Source organism: Ursus americanus, chromosome 26 (assembly GCF_024610735.1).
Source record: "Ursus americanus isolate L20-20 chromosome 26, mUrsAme1.1.p, whole genome shotgun sequence".
NCBI lineage: Eukaryota > Metazoa > Chordata > Mammalia > Carnivora > Ursidae > Ursus > Ursus americanus.
Genome location: NC_142152.1, coordinates 35,488,734 through 35,507,433, shown reverse-complemented (window position 1 = coordinate 35,507,433; position 18,700 = coordinate 35,488,734). Strand labels below are relative to the sequence as shown.

General features: G+C 40.5%; 1 protein-coding gene across 3 annotated transcripts in view; it reads right to left on the bottom strand.

Moving 5' to 3' along the window:
- The window catches only part of UNC79 (unc-79 subunit of NALCN channel complex), a 195,281-nt gene that overhangs the window by 25,569 nt on the left and 151,012 nt on the right, over positions 1-18,700 (bottom strand). For all 3 annotated transcript variants that reach the window (XM_045815776.2, XM_045815778.2, XM_045815777.2), the window contains 3 exons: positions 17,640-17,708; positions 14,535-14,645; positions 4,899-5,003 (listed from right to left, as the gene is read on the bottom strand). In XM_045815776.2, coding sequence (XP_045671732.2) covers positions 4,899-5,003; positions 14,535-14,645; positions 17,640-17,708 — 285 coding nt within the window. The remainder of the gene's footprint in view (positions 1-4,898; positions 5,004-14,534; positions 14,646-17,639; positions 17,709-18,700) is intronic.

The following is an 18,700-nucleotide window of genomic DNA, read 5'->3' as shown; positions in this document are numbered from 1 at the left end:
GGACAGCCTCATGCAAGTGAGCAGAATGTCTACTCTTGACACATAATAGCAGCCGAGGCAACGCTTTTTGATTTGAGCTTATATAGCCTTTACGGAGGCTTTTAATGAGTTATCGCTCTATTGTGAAGACTCTGCTTTAGTCCAGTCCACTTCTCATAACCAAGTACACATCAGCTCTCTACAGCAGACCAGCCGAAGAGAAGAGGTTGCTGGCGAAGGCAAAAATGTCCACGGGTCTGAATGAAAACGAGATAGGGCGTCCGTCTGAAAACAAGGTAGGGCGTCTGTCCACGTGCTGAAGAACTACGCCCTGCTGGTCCACAATCGAGATTCTGAAGAATGCACTATCTTTTTCAACTTGGCAAATTCTTTCTTATCTCCAAGCCTCTCTTGTTGAAAAGGTAAAGAATCCACTTGCACGTCTAAGGCCTCCTGACTTGATACGCAAGTCAAAACCAGTACTCGGGGCCGCAGCCAGATGACCACGGTGAGCAGGTGGGAGATTTCCCGTGATACCAGGCCTCCAGAAGGAATTTCTAAGAATTAAAAAATCAATTGGTACCTATCCTACCTTGAAACATTTAAAACTTGGGTGACCCCACATCCCTTGGGTAAATGTTCCATTGTTGTTTAAGGGCAGAGCATGTGGCAAACAACAAAGGTACCATCTATCTACGAGAAGAATGTAAATGGCTCCATGTCTGTGAACTCATCTACGCAGGCCATGATTCAAGAAGTAGTAAGGGAAATACCCTAGCGGTCCCTGTGGGAGGAAAGAATGAAGGGAAAATCCAAGGCCTGAGCAACTGACTCTCTTGTCACTAATGGAGCCAGGGTCATTCATGATGGATCACTCGGGGAGTTTTTCCTTCCAATGGATGCTTTCCTGTTTCCAAGTTGCATTTTCAGTTAAACAAAGCCACCCCCATCAGATGACAGTCACTGATATCTGTGGAGGAAGTCACTATCGGCCCCAGACAGATTATCTGTCCGTACTGTGAGCCTGACACTCTATCAGTAAGGAGGGAAGCTTCTCTTGGACTCCAGACTAGATCTTCTGGTCTAAGAGAAGCTACCAGACAACAGGTTATCACCTCTGCCATTGTCCAGAGAACACATGCAGAGACCCTGCAGTCAAAGGCAAGAGAAAAAGGAACTGGGAAAACCTACAGAAAGATGTCCTAGTCATGAAGAGAGACCATAGATGGTTCTTCCCAGCCCACGAGGGGGCCCGTGGAGGACCTCTCTCCATGGCTTAGGAGGAACCACTGGGCAGATAAGGAAAGCACCTGTTATTTTTTAAGCATGCTTAACTTTTACTTCTCTCAGTAATGAAACTGGTTTATTCTAAGAGTGTATAGAACAAAAATTTATTACTTCAAATGGCATACTATTAAACATTTCATCAGAAATATTGAAACATTATTCATAAAGTCATCTCTCATGGGCATGACCCCAAATTGTCTCCAAAATACCTCTCCAACCGAAATAATTTTACAACTTGATTCTTAATATTTAATGATTCCATGACAAATACATACTTGTTTTAAAAAGATGAAAATGGTATTTATTTGAAATGCTATATGAGAATCCAAAAAACACATTCAGAACAATCTACTCTTTTGGGGCTTCTTTATTCCTAAAGCTAATTTGTTTTTGTTATTTATTCACCTAGCAGTGATGCAATAATCACTGTTTTCATGGTTTCCTTAAGCACCGGGCAATTTAAACTGTCAGTGTTCTTTTGCTATCTTGTGACAAGTGCCTCTTATGGTTCGCTAACGTACTTCACAGAAAACCAGCCCCCGGCAGCAGTCACGGCATGCGGGGCTAGACCCCAAGAAGATCAACCACACAGATCGGCTCTGCTCAAGACTGAGGGCAATGAAGGGAACGTCCCCCAACAGAAGCAGGAAAGCAGGAGGGCTGGAAACCGAGGCTGCTTGGAGGTGGCAGGTCCCCATCCGGAACACTATCAGAAGCCAGGGACTCCCATTCATTGTCAACCTGGTAGCTTAACCCTCGTGGGCTTTCTCCCTAAGCTCAGTCCACCTGCCCTCTTCTCCAGACTAGCGTGGATCCCATTCACCCTACTGGCCGGTTTGTGTCCAAGCTGCTTGTACTCAAAAGCAGTGAAAGTGCTGCCACAGAAGTAGGAGGGGCTGGCCAATGGCAAATCGCCGGAAGAGCTGCAAAGTCAGCCCCTCTTAGGAGCACCAGTACTTCCTGGCTGTGAATCGTCTTCCGTCTTCCTCTGGGGTTGTCTAGTGTCCTGGTACAACGTGGGCTGTTTCGTTTTGACGACATCATGCCCAACATTCATTGCTGGCATTGGTCAGCGATCACTGCTCTCAGAGGACTTCACGGTGCCCCGGAAAGCCAGATCATGGCTCACTGAGAGCACACCAACTTCTCACTAAAGCTCATGCCTTTGAGAAATGTTTGATACTGGTTCTAAGGATTAGAAGTCTATGGTGGGGGAGGAGGGAGACCAGTAGTGTATATTAAATGCTAAGTGACAGCTGTTGTTCCTTCTTGTCTCCCAGGGAAACTCCTGAACTTCTGCACATATGTCAAGGCCCACATGCTCCCTCTTTCACACCACTTCCTTACTCAATGTGCCCTCTGCTCCTGTACCCATCACCCTGTGTTGGAAATGTCTGCTTCCATGTCAGCTTTGCCCACTGGATAGTAAACTCCCAGGAGTAAGGGGCCACAGCTTATTCATTTCCCCACGCCTGGGCCAGGTCAGGGCTCCGACTGGCTTACGGAGCCTTCCTCCATCTCCCAGCCCGAGCCAGCCACTTCCTCCGCTGTAGTACTTTACATACTGTGCACACTTCTGGTAGAGTGGTTAGTACATTATCGGGATAGGGTTTATGCCTTTTACATTGCCATATCCCCAGAACCTAGCCTGAGACAGGTGGTCAGTAAATATTTGTAGTGGGAGATACTACTGAATAGTCAATGTGGCTATTAGTCAATGGTCAGTGTGGCCAGATGATGGAAGACCTCATAGTTCAGGTCAGTGCAGGTTTTCAGTGCAGGAAGTGATCTGATAAAAAGCAGAGTTTGAGCAAAATGCCTTTCGTCAGCCAGAAGCCAGAAGACTGCATTTGCGTGGGGAGACAGGAAGGCCGTGCCAACAGCTAGGAGCTGTTAAGGTGAGAGGGACAAGTGATGGCAGGAGCCTGACGAGGCTGTGCTCCACACTGAATAGACCCTGGTGGATGCAGACACACTTATGACAGCTGTGTGGTCTTGGGCAAGTCCCTGAACCCCCTGAGCCCCAGTCTCTCACCTGCAACACAGAACTAATACCTCCCATGGTTGTAAGGATCAAGTGAGGGCAGGATTAAAGCACCCAGCATGCTGCCTGGTACACCACAGGTGCTTATGACGTTTCCTTCTCCCTCATCTGTCCCAATGGCACCCCAGGTACCTAAGATTCAAGGACACTTGTCTAGTTCCTTGATATCAAGCTCCCATTGTCCCCTAGTCATTTAACCTCAAACTTTTAAGGCCCAGACTCTGGGACTGGTCTTCGTGCTCATCAGGAAGATATAAAACAGCTGTGACTCATTTCCTGAGCACTTTGCACAAGGGCAATCTGAATGATACCCTGGTCCCAGGCGTAGCACATAGCCATGTCTTTAAGTCTAGTCTTAGAGTGTGAGGCTGGGTCCCAGTCTACCTGATCCCCTGCTAACCTCTCTAGTGTAACCAGCCTGCTTTTCTCAACCTGATCCTCAGGTCATTATCCTTAAATTTATTCTACCTTCCTGTTAAAGCCTCTCCCCATTGCTTGAAGCCAGTCAGTCCCTGGTGCTGAACCCCAATCTCACAGACTTTCATCTGTACCCACCAGTCCTTGGTGGTCTAGCTCAACTGCCACCTCTTTCATGAAGTCTTCTCTGATTTCACATCATATGAAATGGGTTGCCTCCTGCTCTTAACTCACTCCAGGACTTTGTGTATCTCTCTCTCACAGCACTGCTCAGAGACTGTCTTGTGTGATAAAACCCCACACACTTGGGACGCCTGGGTGGCTCAGTCGTTAAGCGTCTGCCTTCGGCTCAGGGCGTGATCCTGGCGTTCTGGGATTGAGCCCCACCGTCAGGCTCTTCCGCTGGGAGCCTGCTTCTTCCCCTCCCACTCCCCCTGCTTGTGTTCCCTCTCTCACTGGCTGTCTCTCTCTCTGTCGAATGAATAAATAAAATCTTAAAAAAAAAAAAAACCCACACACTTGTCTAAGATGCTGAGCTAAGGATGTCAGGGATGGAGGGCTTCAGCCCCTCATCAGCAACCCTATAGCCAACAGCATCAACTCAGTAAGTTCTCCAGAACCTTCCTTGTATGCATTCAAGCCCCTCTGCCTCAAAGCTCCCATGGGTGCTGGTGCTTTTCACATTCACCTGCCACACCGGATGGACTCCGTATGTCCTGCCACTTGACTATATGTGGCCCAGCCCACCCTCACCTTCATTTCTGCTTCACGGAGATGTGGAGACCCACCCATATGCACATGACTCTGCAACCAGACCTCAGCCTGGTCCCTCATTTGTGGCTTCATCAGTCCCCTGCCAGCTCCAGTAGTTATTCATGAGCTTGCCCTCCAACCAACCCAGCTGTAAATTTCTTGAGGACAGAAATTCTTCTTTTGGTCCCTCACAGTATTAGTTCCACTACTGGAACAAAATAAATGTTCCCTTTCTGTCCTGCTTACCTACTGGAAGTGCCAAGGGCATAACACTACTTCGGTCCTGGCTCATATGAGATAGATCAGTTCCCATTTCTGCTCGAAGTTATTTCATTTGTGCATATGCCCCACACCTTCCTTAATTTTTCCAAACATAGTGGATCTTGTGGAAAGTATTACAAACAATGCATCAGCCCACCTGGACAAGCAGGAGGAGGTTTGTATCTGGTAAAGGGGATTTGAGCTTCAGGGCCTGCAGGAGTTCCAGAACAACACTACGAGACAAGTAGAATTTATCCCGCTCCTAAACAGAACAAAAGAGAAGAAGGTAAGCTATGTCTAAAAACTCGGTTAGAACAGATCAATGTCAAAAGAGCTTCCAAAAGATTCACAGGTTGGAAATGAAAAACCGTATTTGAAAATGCATAATGAACTGTCCTTAAGAAATAAAATTAAAACGAGAAAGAAAAAGTTTAAAGGGCATTTTTGTGTGCATAATGAGTTTACTGAAGCGCCGAGAACACATAATTCAATGGATAAGAAAAAGATAGGCTATCTCTTAAACACTGAAACCACTGGGTTGGACTCTTGTTCACAGGAAATGATAAGGTCCAAGAAATGCAGAAATTAAACAAATTGAAAAGCATTATTTCCAAAAGAAAATGCTTTATTTAGAGAGAAATATACACAGATATTTTCAGGGTCATATCCTCTCTAAAGAACCTACTTTTCAAATGGGCTGCTTAAGCATGCAGAAAAATAGAGAGATGGAATATGCTAGATACTACCACCCGTCTTCGTCAAATCTAAACATTTTGCTTTATTTAACATTTTTGCACAGTAAATAAAACATCCCAGAGGGGTGCCTAGGTGGCTCAGTCAGTTAAGCAAGTGTCTGACTCTTGGTTTCCACTCAGTTCATGATCTCAGGGTCTTGAAATGGAGACCCACATGAGGCTCCATGCTGGGCGTGGAACCTGCTTAAGATTCTCTCTCCCTTGCCCTCTGCCCCCCCCCACTCATGCACACGTTCTCTCAAAAAAAAAAAAAATCACAGAAACAGTTGAAACTACCTATACGGTGCTCTCTGTTCTTTCTCCCTTCTTTGAAGTAGCCACTATTTTGAACCTGGCGCTTATGATTTCATGAATGTTTCTATTACATATGCATGCCCTCGTTACAAGGTATAATATTATTTTTGCACGTCTTTGTAACTTTCTATAATGGTTATCATACTCTGCATCTCTTTATGCAACTTATAATTTCTCACTACATTGCATTTTTGAAATTAGTCCCTCTTGATACATGCAGCTCTAGTCCTTTCAACTAAACGGCTTAAATTATATTTTATTATACGAATATACCAAAAAATTCACTGGTCTGTTCTATTAATGGAACACAAGATCATTTTCAATTTTGTACATTTTTTTTTATTGCCAACTACAACACACATGCGGAAAAGTACACAAGACACAAATGTGCAGATAAAATGGATTTGTATAGACTGAACGCCAAGGTCAAAGAGCAAGCACATCGCAAGCATCTCAGAAGCCCATTGTGTGTCCTAATCATGACCAAGTAACCAGAGACCCGACAGGTCTTTCTTTTCTTCCTCCTCATTTTTACTCATGGTATACTGCCTCCTTGTATGTCCAATGATCTCTGCATGCTGAATGCTTTATTACAAAATTATTTCTAGAAATCATTGGAGGCCTGGAATGTTCTCTTCATCCCAAGAGCTCTCTGTTTGCCTTTTTGCCAGGTCCCTGGGGGCACTAGCCTGGTCCAGGGTTACCTTAATAAACACACAAGTCTTGTAATTTTTATCTTGGGCCACCAGAGGGTGTGACACTGAGCTCGAGCCATGTGAGGATGATATCACCTCTGGGTTATCTTTACTTTGTGGTCCTGACCAAACTGCGGAGGGAGGGGGGCGGCTGGCAGGGGTGCAGAATCAGACCGAGTCCCTGCTCTTGGAAGGTCCTGGATTCTGACTCTTGTTCCCCTCCTGGATCTTCCAGAATTGTAGCTCAGCCTCTCAGTCGCATCTCTGCAGCTGTGTGTTCCCCCAGACCTTAGCCTGGTGATTCTTCATCTACATCTGGTTAGCGTTTTGATGCGCTTAAGTTTTCAGAAAATATTCTGTCCATTTCTTTTTAACTTTTTAAGTGGGAAGATAGGTTCAAATGATCTAGTCCATTATTATCAGGAGAGGGGTTTAAAATTTTTATTGAAATTATACTACATTTTAGGTTATTTTGTGGGAATTAACTGTCTTTATTATGCTGGGTCCTCATCCACAAACATGAGAGCTGTCTCCATTTATTTAACGTTGTCAAATAAAACCTTCTGGTTATCTCCATAAAGTTCTTGCACATTTTTGTTAGATTTATTCTCTGTTGACACAATAAATGACATTTTTAAAGTACATTTTGTAATCATTTATAGCTGAATATTAAAGGTAGATGACTCCTGGGTATTCATTTGTAACCAGCATCCTTGCTGAGCTTTCTCACAAAAGTTACAAAAGGGTGTCTACAAGTAGATTTTCTTTGGTTCATTTGTAATCACATCATCTATGGAAAGTGTAAGTTTTATTTTTCCTTTCCAACCCTTTACCTTTGATTTCTTCTTCTTATCTTACTGAATTGAGTAGGACCTCCTAGACCATAATGAACAGAAGCAGTGATAACGGGCATTCTTGTCTTACTATTTTGAAGGGACCACATTCGCATTTCACCAGTTAAGTATAACGTTTCCTAGAGGTTTCTGGTAGGCACCCTATAACAAGCTTAGTTCCCTTCTATTCCTAGTTTGACGAGAGTTATCACAAATGGATGTTGAGTTATATAGAATGCTTCTTTTGTATCTGCTGAGATAATGATACACATTTTTCACCTTTAATCTGGTAACATGGTGACATAAATCAATGTTCTAATATTTAAACCATTCTTATATTTCAAGCAAATCCTCACTGGGCCATGAGGCTTTACTTAAGTTATTTTGTTATTATTCACCCAGAATTTTTATACCTTTGAAGTAGAATTGGCCTGTAATTTTTCTTTCTCCCACTGCCCTTGTCTGGTTGGTATCAAGATTCTACTGGCCTCATAAAAGACGTTGGAAGCATTCCCTTCTTTCGATTCTCTGAATTAGTTTGCACAAAATGAAACCAATCTGTTCCATCAGTGTTTAATAGAAGTTGTTTTTAAAACTGTAACAGTTTCTAATTAGTGATTTCATTTTTTTAGTCATTTAGGCCTAGCCATCTTCTTTTTCTGGTTGTCGTATGTTACGTTTTTCTAGAAAATTGTCCCTATTGTCCAAGATTTCTAATTTACTACCATAGAGTTGTTCGTTTCAAAATCTCTAGTATGTCTAGGGTTACATTCCCTTTTTCATTGCTGCTATTCTTTATCCGTGCCTTTTCTCTGCTTCCCTTGATCAGCCTTGCCAAAGTTTTGTCTGTCTTATTAGTCTAACCCAAGAGCCCCCCTCTGGTTGTATTCATTCACCCGCCAACGTGGCCATGTTTTCCATTTCATCAATTCCTGTTCTTATCTTTTTTATTTCCTTCCTTTAAATCATCTTATGATTACTTGGTTACGCTTATTTTAACTTGACTTGTTAGCTCATTTCATTTCTCTTTTTTTCCAACAGAAGAATTTAAGACTATACGTTTTCTTCTGAATATCTCTGTGGCTACAGATCTCAAATTTTAGAATGTAGTATTTTCATATTTGTGTAGTTCTAAATATTTTTCTAAATTCTCTTATCTCTTTGATGTATGAATCATTTAAAAGTATATTTCAAACTTCCAAATAGAGCAGGTCCCAGACACCATTAATCCATTCAGTACTTCTGTATGAATCTGAAAAAGGACACACACACACACACACACACACACACACACACACACCACAAATGCACATACTTATGACCACATACCTGCAAACCTGAAAAACAGTGTGCGTTTCCAAAGCCCCGCACTCGGCAGGCCTGGCTGCCTGTGTCCTTATGCCCTCTCACTCACTCACACCCTCAGCACCACACAGGTACACATTCTACACACATCCCACACCTGCAAAGTGACCGGGTCAGGGTCAGAATCTGGCAGGGAGCCAGGACTTAAGACATCTGACAAGAGGGGACAGTCAAGAGAAGAATCTCAAAGGCCCTGGGTGGTAGCTGGGACAGGGCTTACACGTGTGTGTGCCAGGAATGTACACGTATGCTGTTCTCTGCTTAAGGCCCTTTGAGCTGCTGTGGCTTTATGTAGGGGGTGCCTATCCCAGGTGCTCTAGGACTTAACCAGGAGACCCCAGATCTCTATACCTGGCTCAACACTCACATAAGATGTAATATGTCTAGATATGAGTGGTGTCCTCTTAGATGTGGAGCCTTCTTTAGGTCACCCTTGAACACCTATATGCGGTTATGACTTTGTTATTGATTTGTAATTTAACTGCACTGTGATTAAAGAACTTGGTCTCTTTGAAACAGATTCCCCAGTGTGTGTTTTGACTTTAACTGAGGCCTGGGGTGCCTGGGTGGCTCAGTTGGCTGAATGTTCAACTCTTGATCTCAGCTCAGGTCTTGATCTCAGGGTCATGAGTTCAAGTCCCGCATTGGGCTCCACACTCAGTGTAGAGTCTACTTAAAAAAATAAATAAAATAAAATAAAATAACGTAACATAAAATAAAAGACTTTATTTGTGGTCTAATACCTGTCCTATGTTTACAAATGTTATACATATGCTTTTTCTAAAATATATTTTCAAATTGGCGGATTCAAGATTCCTTATATGTCTTTTGGATTCAATTTGTTCATTATATTGTTCAAATCTAGTAAGTCTTACTTATTTTTTGTCTGCTTGATCTATTAATTACTGAAAGAGATGTGTCAAAATCTCCCATTATGAGTACGAATTTGGCAACTTCTCTTTGTAATTCTATTCATTTTTGGTTTATATATATTAAGGCTGTATTATTAACTGCATATGTTTTAGAACTGTCACGTTTTCCTAGTGAATTGTTCCTTTCATCAATACAGGGCAACCTTCTTTATAATAATACTTTTTAACTGAAATTCCATCTACTGGCTTCAGCTTTATTTTAATTAGTATTTGCCTGGTATATTTTTAAACTATTTTTCTTTCACACTTTCAACAGTGTCTTTAGATGTGTTTTAGATGTATCTCTTATAAATAACATATAGCTGGATTTTAAAAATCAAATCCAAAAATTCCTGGGGTGTCTGGTTGGCTCAGTCGGTTAAGCCTCTGACTCTTGGTTTCGGCTCAGGTCATGATCTCAGTGTCTTGAGACTGAGCCCTGAGATAGGCTCTGTGTTCAGCATGGGATCTTCTTAAGACTCTTTCTCTCCCTCTGCCCCTCTCCCCCTGCCTTTCTCTCTCTAAAATAAGTAAATATTTTTTAAAAATAAAAAATTCCTTATATTCATTGTGAGTATTGGAATATTGGAATAATTTTTTTTAAGATTTATATAATATGCTGAATGCTCTAACTCCAAACCCCAACTACACATGCTCCTCTCATCTTGTAGTTATTCAGTATTTTAGTGTTATCTTGTTTGTATACCCACCCGATTAGTCGTCATTTTACTTATTACTGCTTTATACTGTCAATGATCACTGAGAGTTCTGTACTTGACCAATTTCTCAGAGCATGATTCCTTCATACATTTCACTCCTTCTTGGTTCAATTTTGTTCTTATTGTAATATATCTTTTAGTACTTGTTTCAGTTGAGAATCTATTAGAAAATTTCTCATTTTCCTAATAGTTGATTTATTTAGCCATCACACTTGTTTTTTATTTATTTATTTGAGAGAGAGAGAGAAAGAGAGGAGCAGGGGGAGGGGTAGACTCCCCACTGAGCAGGGAGCCTGATGAAGGGCTCAATCCCAGGACCCCAGGATCATGACCTGAGCTGAAGGCAAACGCTTTACTGACTGAGCCACCCAGGCGCCCCTAGCCATCTCTCTTAAACAAGAGCTTAGGTGGTAGAGAATTCCAGGTAAACAGTTATTTTTTTCTTATAATTTCTAAGACATTTTTTTTCCATTATCTTCTAGCTTCCACTGTGCTGTTGAAAAGTTTGTTGTCAGTCTGTCTGTAGAATGTCTTTTCTCTCGGTTGCTCTTACAATGTTTAATTTGTCTTGGCTATTCTGTCAAGCTCTACCTAGTCATACAGACTGTGATGTGAGCAGGTAAAACATTAGTTTATTTGTAATACTCTCAGGAATCACTGTGCTTCTTGAATCAGAGCATTAATGGCTTTCATCAATTCTACAACTTATAAAAAGCCTATTTTCCCTCTCTGAAACACTTATTAGGTATATGTTAGATCTTCTCTTCATATTCTTCATCTCCATCTCTTTGCCGTATATGCTGTGCGATTTCTTCTGATCCACTTCCCATTTCACCAACTCCCTCTTTGACTATGTCTAATTTGCTGTTTAACTTGTCCATTGAGTTTTTTATGTCTGTTTCATTTGTAGAATTTCTGTTTTGTTCTCATCTGTCTGTTCTTTTTTTCTTCCTTTTTAAAGTGACTAGATTCCTTCTCAGGTTTTCATTCATCACATAGTTCTAATATTGGAAATTCTTATGGGGAATATTCTTGCTGCTTTTGGACTCTGCTACGCTAGTTCATGGTGGATTATTTCTTTATATGTTTTGTAATTTTAGTTTGTAAACTCATGTTCATCAGGATTGTAATTCTGGAAATTCTGTTGGGCCTAGATTAAAGTCCTACCCAACCAGAGAGGTTCGAGGATTGATTTTGAGCTTGCTTCTACCAAACACTCCAATGCTATAACCTGCTCTGCACCAACGTTACTTGACTTTTCATTCTGGGGGCTCACAGAGCATGTAGGTATTTCAAATTCACGCTCTAAATATGTTCAACGATAGGATCATGTTTACTAATTCTCAAAAGAAACCATAAATCTTTCTCAGTTCCTAGGCTCAGATCCCATTCTTTGTCACCTCTATATAAGAATATATTCTTTCCTTGGGGTGCCTGGGTGGCTCAGCCATTAAGCCTCTGCCTTCGGCTCAGGTCATGATCCCAGGGTCCTGGGATCGAGCCCCACATCAGACTCCCTGCTTGGGAGGAAGCCTGCTTCTCCTCTCACACTCTCCTTGCTTGTGTTCCCTCTCTCGCTGTCTCTCTCTGTCAAATAAATAAAATCTTTAAAAAAAAAAAAGAATATATTCTTTCCAAATCACCCTTTTGCTAAATATATAGCCTTTTGAGGGTTCTGACTTTCTGCTGGGGATGACTCAGAGCCAACTCCAAGCCTGATACAGTCCCAAGACCTTCTCTGTGCGGGCTTTAAAACACAAGTCACTAATGATAACTGGTGCAGCCACCGTGGAAAAGAGTATGGAGCTTCCTCAAAAAATTAAAAATAGAAATACCATACAATCCAGTACTTCCACTACTGGGTATTTATGCAAAGAAAACAAAAACACTAATTCAAAAAGATATATGCACCCTTATATCTACTGCAACGTTATCTACATGAGGCAAGATATGGAGCAAAGCAAGTGGAAAAAGATGTCACAGGAATTTTACTCATCCATGAAAAAGAACGCAATCTTGCCATTTGAGACAACATAGATAGACCTAGAGGGTGTTAGGCTAAGTGAAATATGTCAGACAGAGAAAGAAAGTGCCACATAATTTCACTTACATGTGGAATCTGAAAAACAAAACAATCAAAAAGCAGAGTCTTAAATACAGGGAACCAGTGGTTGCCAGAGGGGAGAGGGGAGAGAGGATGCATGAAACAGGTAAAGGGGATTAAAAGATACAAACTTCCAGTTATAAAAATAAATAATTCATGGAGATGAAAAGTACAGCATTGGGAATATAGTCAATAATATTTTAATAATGTATGATGACAGACAGTGACTACACTTATGGTGGTGAGCATTAAGTAATGTATAGAATTGTTGAACCAATACGGTGTACACCTGAAACTAACATAACATTGTGTGTTAATATATGTCAACTAAAAATAAATAAATAAAATTAGACATATGCAAATCTAAAAAACAAAACTCAAGCCGCTAAGCTCCCAAGACAAGTAACTCCCCCACCTCAAGACTGCTACAATAACAGTTTATATGCCTACCACTCTAGTTCTCTATTTCCTCTCCAATTTTGCTCCTTTCATTTTTACAAAATTACCTAAACATTTAAAATCATGTTCATTACATTTTATCCAGCACTTTGATTGTTTTAAGTGGGACAATTTTCAGTTATCTAGACTGCCAGATTGTCATACCGAGAAGTCTCCAAAGCCCTTACCTTTCCATGCCTTTTCTCTTGATTCGATAAAGGAGAAGGCTCAATTAGACAGTGCTCTTTCTTAAACTATTTCCAATAGCTTCCCATTACCCATGAAGAAGGTGGGAACACCCTAAGACTGAAGCTTTCTACAAGAAATAGTCATTTTGAGTTGGCAACTGGGAATGCGTAGATGACAACAGGAAGTGGGAGGCCACTAAAGTGATGATTGGTTAGGAGGGCATATAATGTATAATGAATGTTCAAAACTAAGAATATCTTGACTTCAAAATAGTGGAAGGTCCCCTGTAATCAATCTCTATAGTGCACAGCACTGGAAGCACAAACTCATTATGGTTCTTCCTCTAAAGCAATGTATAATTTAAACAAACCAAGCATAAAGAAAATTGAGAAATACGATGACTTCTTTTCATTGTATTTGTATATCTTTTCATTGTCTCTGGTACTGTGCCCTACAGATCTATTGTTTTAAGTGACAAAAAAAAAAAAAAGGAGTAAGTTATTTTTCGCGAAGGATTTGTAAGAAGAAAAAAAAATGCTGATTATCTGGATAGTTAGAAAACATATTGTTCCAGGCAGAGTAATAGTTTCTAATCAGAAAGACTAAAGAGAAGATTATCACGGAACACTTTACATGGTAGAATGGACACAAGATGGTAAGAAAAAAGACAAGAGTGTTTTAAACACAGAATGAAAGCCTTGATATAAAATCAGATTTTTTTAATGGGGAAAATTAAAGGCTTATAGAGGAGGACAACATGAATAAAGGAGTATTCTGAATGTTCAAGAAGGAACAGCAGAAACAGACCCCATTGAAAATAAACTTGGAACATTTCAAAATTGGACGAGTTAACATCGCACATAGTTCTTAAGGACAGAGACGCCCCCAGTTGGCCCTGCCTTTCCGTTAGGATAGCGTCTCCCAGCTCCAACGAGGCTGCTGTGTGCCCTGGGCAAGCAGTACTTTTCCACTTCCTCGGTAGTGGGCCAGGGGAGACTAAAGATAATGCAATAGAGAAACCATTATGAAGGCAAGATGACAAAAGATGAGATTACAATCTCAGAGGCCAAGAACCCAGAACTGGGGAGACAGACAAGTGATGAGAATTAAGGAGCACTCTACGGGATTTTACAAATGACAAGCTGATATTTTTCTACTTTGGGTATAAAAATGACATGTTGTGATGGCTTGCCCACTAATCACGGGATGGTGATTAAGAGGTCATTTAGACCACCAGCTCATTTCATTTACAGCATCTCTTCTCTTCTAAACCATATGATGCTCATTTCTCCAAATGTGTGTATTTAAGACATAGTTTATATATATATTTGCATACAGTGTTTCCTTCCAATGATACTTATTAGACCTCAGTAGAATTACTCATGTTTAACTATATTGAAGCAATTGACCTAACAAGCATCGACACTGCTTAGAAAGAATGCTCCTGCCCGTTTTCAGTTTCCTGGGAACAAACACTTAGGCAAACTTACCTTCGTGAAAGCTCGGTAACACAGACCACACACCTCCACCAGGTAGGCCAGAGTGAAGACGGCGTTCTGAATTACAAAGCTTAGCAGTTTTGAAAACGGCTCCAACAGACTCTGCAATGAGATTGGGGCCAAATAAAATCAATTGAGTCTTTCATTAAAAAAAAAAGTATTAAAATCTTCTGATACTCTAACTAATTAGATCGTTCCTTTATTTATTATCTGTTGCCAGGTAGCTACTAGGGCAACTCTGTTGGTCTAACAAGAACAGAACTGGACGTTCAATCAATGCCTTAAAGAGCACAGTTTAATCATTTTATTGCTCCAAAAAGAAATCCATTTCCCCGGGTGGCATCATTTGTAAACCTTATCAACCCTAATTCTATCCTCATGTCCAGCCCCAGCAATCAAGGCTCTGTGAGGTTTGTCTGAGGATTTTTCATTCTATTTCTCAGAATCTGTAGGCCTCTATGGGCTCGTCCATCCAGCTCCTTTGAAACCTGTCATCTCAGTTAAATAGCACCAACCACCCTGCATGTAGGTACAAAGCACTACGAACTTAGACAAAACTCACCACGACCCAGCTTCCTGCCGGTGTTTATCAGGAAGCCACAGTGTAAGTTTCTCCATCTGAATCCCACCCATGAAGGGTCAGTTTTAGCTCCATCTGCTCTCTACAGTCATTTAGAAACATTCATTGAGCACCTACTAAGTATTGGGCAGAGTTGGGCGCTTTCATATAGCTTATCTTGCTCAAATTTTTTATGACAATCCTGGAGAGACAGTATGTTATAACAGCTAATGACACAAACTATAGAATCTCACACAGTTATTTTCAAACTTTAGCTCTTGGTGACCTGGAATAAGTGATTTAACCTCTCTGGACTTAGTTCTTTCCTCTGTAAAATAAGGATAATCAGGGCTTCCACCTTATTAGTGAGAAACCGGGGAGATAATGTAGGTAAAGTGCTTGGCAGCAGTGAGCCGTCCGTCACTGTTCACTGAGATCTGCATCCGAGCTCTGGAGCTCTGCGGTCCCTATTCTGCGGCTGAGGCTTAAGTAGCAAGGAGCTCGCCTAAGGCCATACAGCTATTGAATGGAATTCAAATCCAAATTCCAGGGCAGTTTTCCAGAGGCACAACTGCTCTTTAGGGAAGACGGAATTTTAATTGGGCTCCAAAAGACTTCCATGCCACGATTTCCACTACTTCTCAACCTCCGTAGTCCTAATGGTCTGGATTATAAAAGTAAACAGGCTCAATGTGCATACACAGGACCTGCAGGAAAGTACAGATGAGGAAATAAAAGTCCATCACCCCACCATCTCGTGATAACATTTTTCACCTATCTTCCTTCCTGCTGCACGCCAGTTTACTTGGTTGAAATCTTACACATACATAACCCTACATTTTGTTAATTTCGTTTTGTTAACACGATAACATGAGAAACTTCCAATGCTCTTTAATTCTTCATAATCATCCATTTTAATGGGCACACACGTCATATTTTATTATAAATAACATTCCAATAAATATGTTTTGTGTGAAATTTACATTTTCATTTCCTTCTTTAGAAGAGATTCCCAGAAAAGGAATGACTAAATCAAAGGATATGAAAATTTTTGAGATCGTTTCTCCTTATGGATACAAAAATGAATTTGTTATATGTTAATCATGCCTGAGGATAAGAATCATGTCCTTTATTTGTCTCTCTTCCCCACAGAAACCTGTGTGGTGCTTTCCATATAGAAAATCTTAAAGGAACCCTTTGAAATAGTATTGCTGATTCAGTATTCTTTGCTCTATATAAATGTTGTTGCCTTGAAATACTGATGATGGATGAATGGCAACAGGACTGTATCTCCAGTTAATATATAATGCATCTTTATTCATCAAAAAAAGGAACCTGAATTCAAACCCATATAGAAACTTGTTCTTTTATTTAGCAAAGCAGCACAGTGATGGGGCAGTTTGGTACAACAGAAAAATCAAGGAACTTGAAATCAAAGGTTCTAGGTTCAAGACTCAAACCTTCCACTAACCAGCTATATAAACTTGGCCAAGACAATTCATCTCTCTAAGCCTGTTTCCTTAGCTTTAAATGATCAGATTAGACCAAATGATCTCTTTGCAACCTCCTGCATAAACTATTAGTTTATGAAAGCACAGTCAAAGTATAAAATTAGCAGGATGTGGCTTCTTGGTATTAAACTAGTAGTTATAAGCCATTGCTATACAAACTATTACATCGTTGTATATAATGCAGCCCAGAAACACTGCCTATCATGCAGCCCAGGAATATAAAGGTGAATGAGACACGGTGCTGGACTTCATGAAGCTCACAGTCTCGCTGGGGAAACTTTCATACAATTAAGTGTTAGTATAGAGAGCTCTACCAAGTACCGTGGGATCTGATATAGGAGAAAGTTGCTGCAGAGAATTCCAATGCACTTTTTTAATTTAAATGGGATTCAGATTCTCATCTTGAAGAATGAGAAGGAGTTCACCTCACCAAGAAGAGCATAAAGCATTTCAGGCAGAGGAAATGGCTGAAGCCAAGGCAAGGAAGTATGAAATTAAATAAGATTATAAACATAAAGCAGTTAGCATAATGCCTGCCATATGGTAAGTGCTCAACAAACAGCAGTTGTTGTTATGATAATGATGACGATTCTGAAAGTAGGCAGGAGGCATGGGGGATGGGACAAGTAACCAAAGCCGGAATTAGAAAGGTGGGCTGGCAAATTGATGAAGTACCTCCTTGTATGCCACATTAAGGAATTTGGACACTCTCCTAAAAGAAATGAGAGGCGATCAAAGATGGTTAAGCAAGGAACCAGAGCAGTAAGGTTTGTGTTTGGAAGGATCTCCTAGATGGTGGTGTGGAGGACAGACTGGTGGCCATAGCCGAGGACGAAGAGGGCCAATTGTAAAAAATGATATCGTGACGTATTGGAACTCTTCGTACTAGACACTTTCACCATGCTTGAAAGTGAAACATTCAGTATGCAATAACTATTTCTTCAGTATTACTACATGCCTGTCTTTTTAGGTTAAAAAATAACCAAATAACCAATGGGTTGTTTTTCTGGAACATACAATACATACCCTTGTGGCATTGGTAGAGGGTATCTTCAGGAGGCAAATCATAATTCTCAAACTGGAATCTAAAGAACACTGTGAACAAATATGAAAAAAGTAAAAGTCAGTACCCCTATTAATATCTCTTTTGCTTCATGTATTTTTCATAAGCATTTGTTTTGGGGGGAAAAAATCTCAAATATAGCAGCTGCCTCCTTAGTTTTCTGTACCATATACTCATGTTGAAAAAAATCATTCTCAGATTTAAAAAACTTAATTAAACTATTAAATGCTATTAAACAACTAATTAAGCATAGCTCCTAAACTATTTCTCAGATATATTCTTAAAATTAAATTGGACAGAGAGTTGGATAAAGAACTGAATGGATGGATGCATGGATGATGGATGGTGGATAGATGGATGGATAGACAGACAGATGGACAGATGGGTTGATAGATATCAAATGTGTCCAACTCTAAATGTTGGAGCCATCAAATATGGCTCCAACTCTAAAGAGGTACACTAATTTGTCAAAGACCATGTTGGGGGGGAAAAGAACAAACCACTCATATCTATGTAAAACCATTAGGCTGATTAGTCCAAATAAGAACCAGTTTCATCTGCCCTTCCTCTGCTACTAAAAAAATGACAAAAACCTGAGAAAGAGCAGTAAAATTTCTACAAGAAAAAAAATGATGCCTCCCAAATCTGTTAGAGTTGTATTTTGGCAAGATTTCACATCAACTGTACTTCTTAAATTGAGTTTACAGGTGTGTGTGTGTGTGGGGGGGGATGTTACAATAAAAATAAGCAATATTATTTAACATTGTAAATGTATCACAATAGTAGGTTATAGTTCAATCCCTGCAGCTGCGTAACATACTAACTTTTGAAGATAACAAATTAAACCAGTGGTTCTCCAAGTATAACCCCTAAAACTCTCAGAATCTCTCAAAATCGGGCCCAGGAATCTGTTTTTAGCAAGTCCTGCAGGACACTGATCCACCCTGAAGTCTGAGAGCCACTTTTCTAAACTGATGAGAACAAATTACAGAAGGTTTTTCAACGGCTTAATATTTTCCCCAGA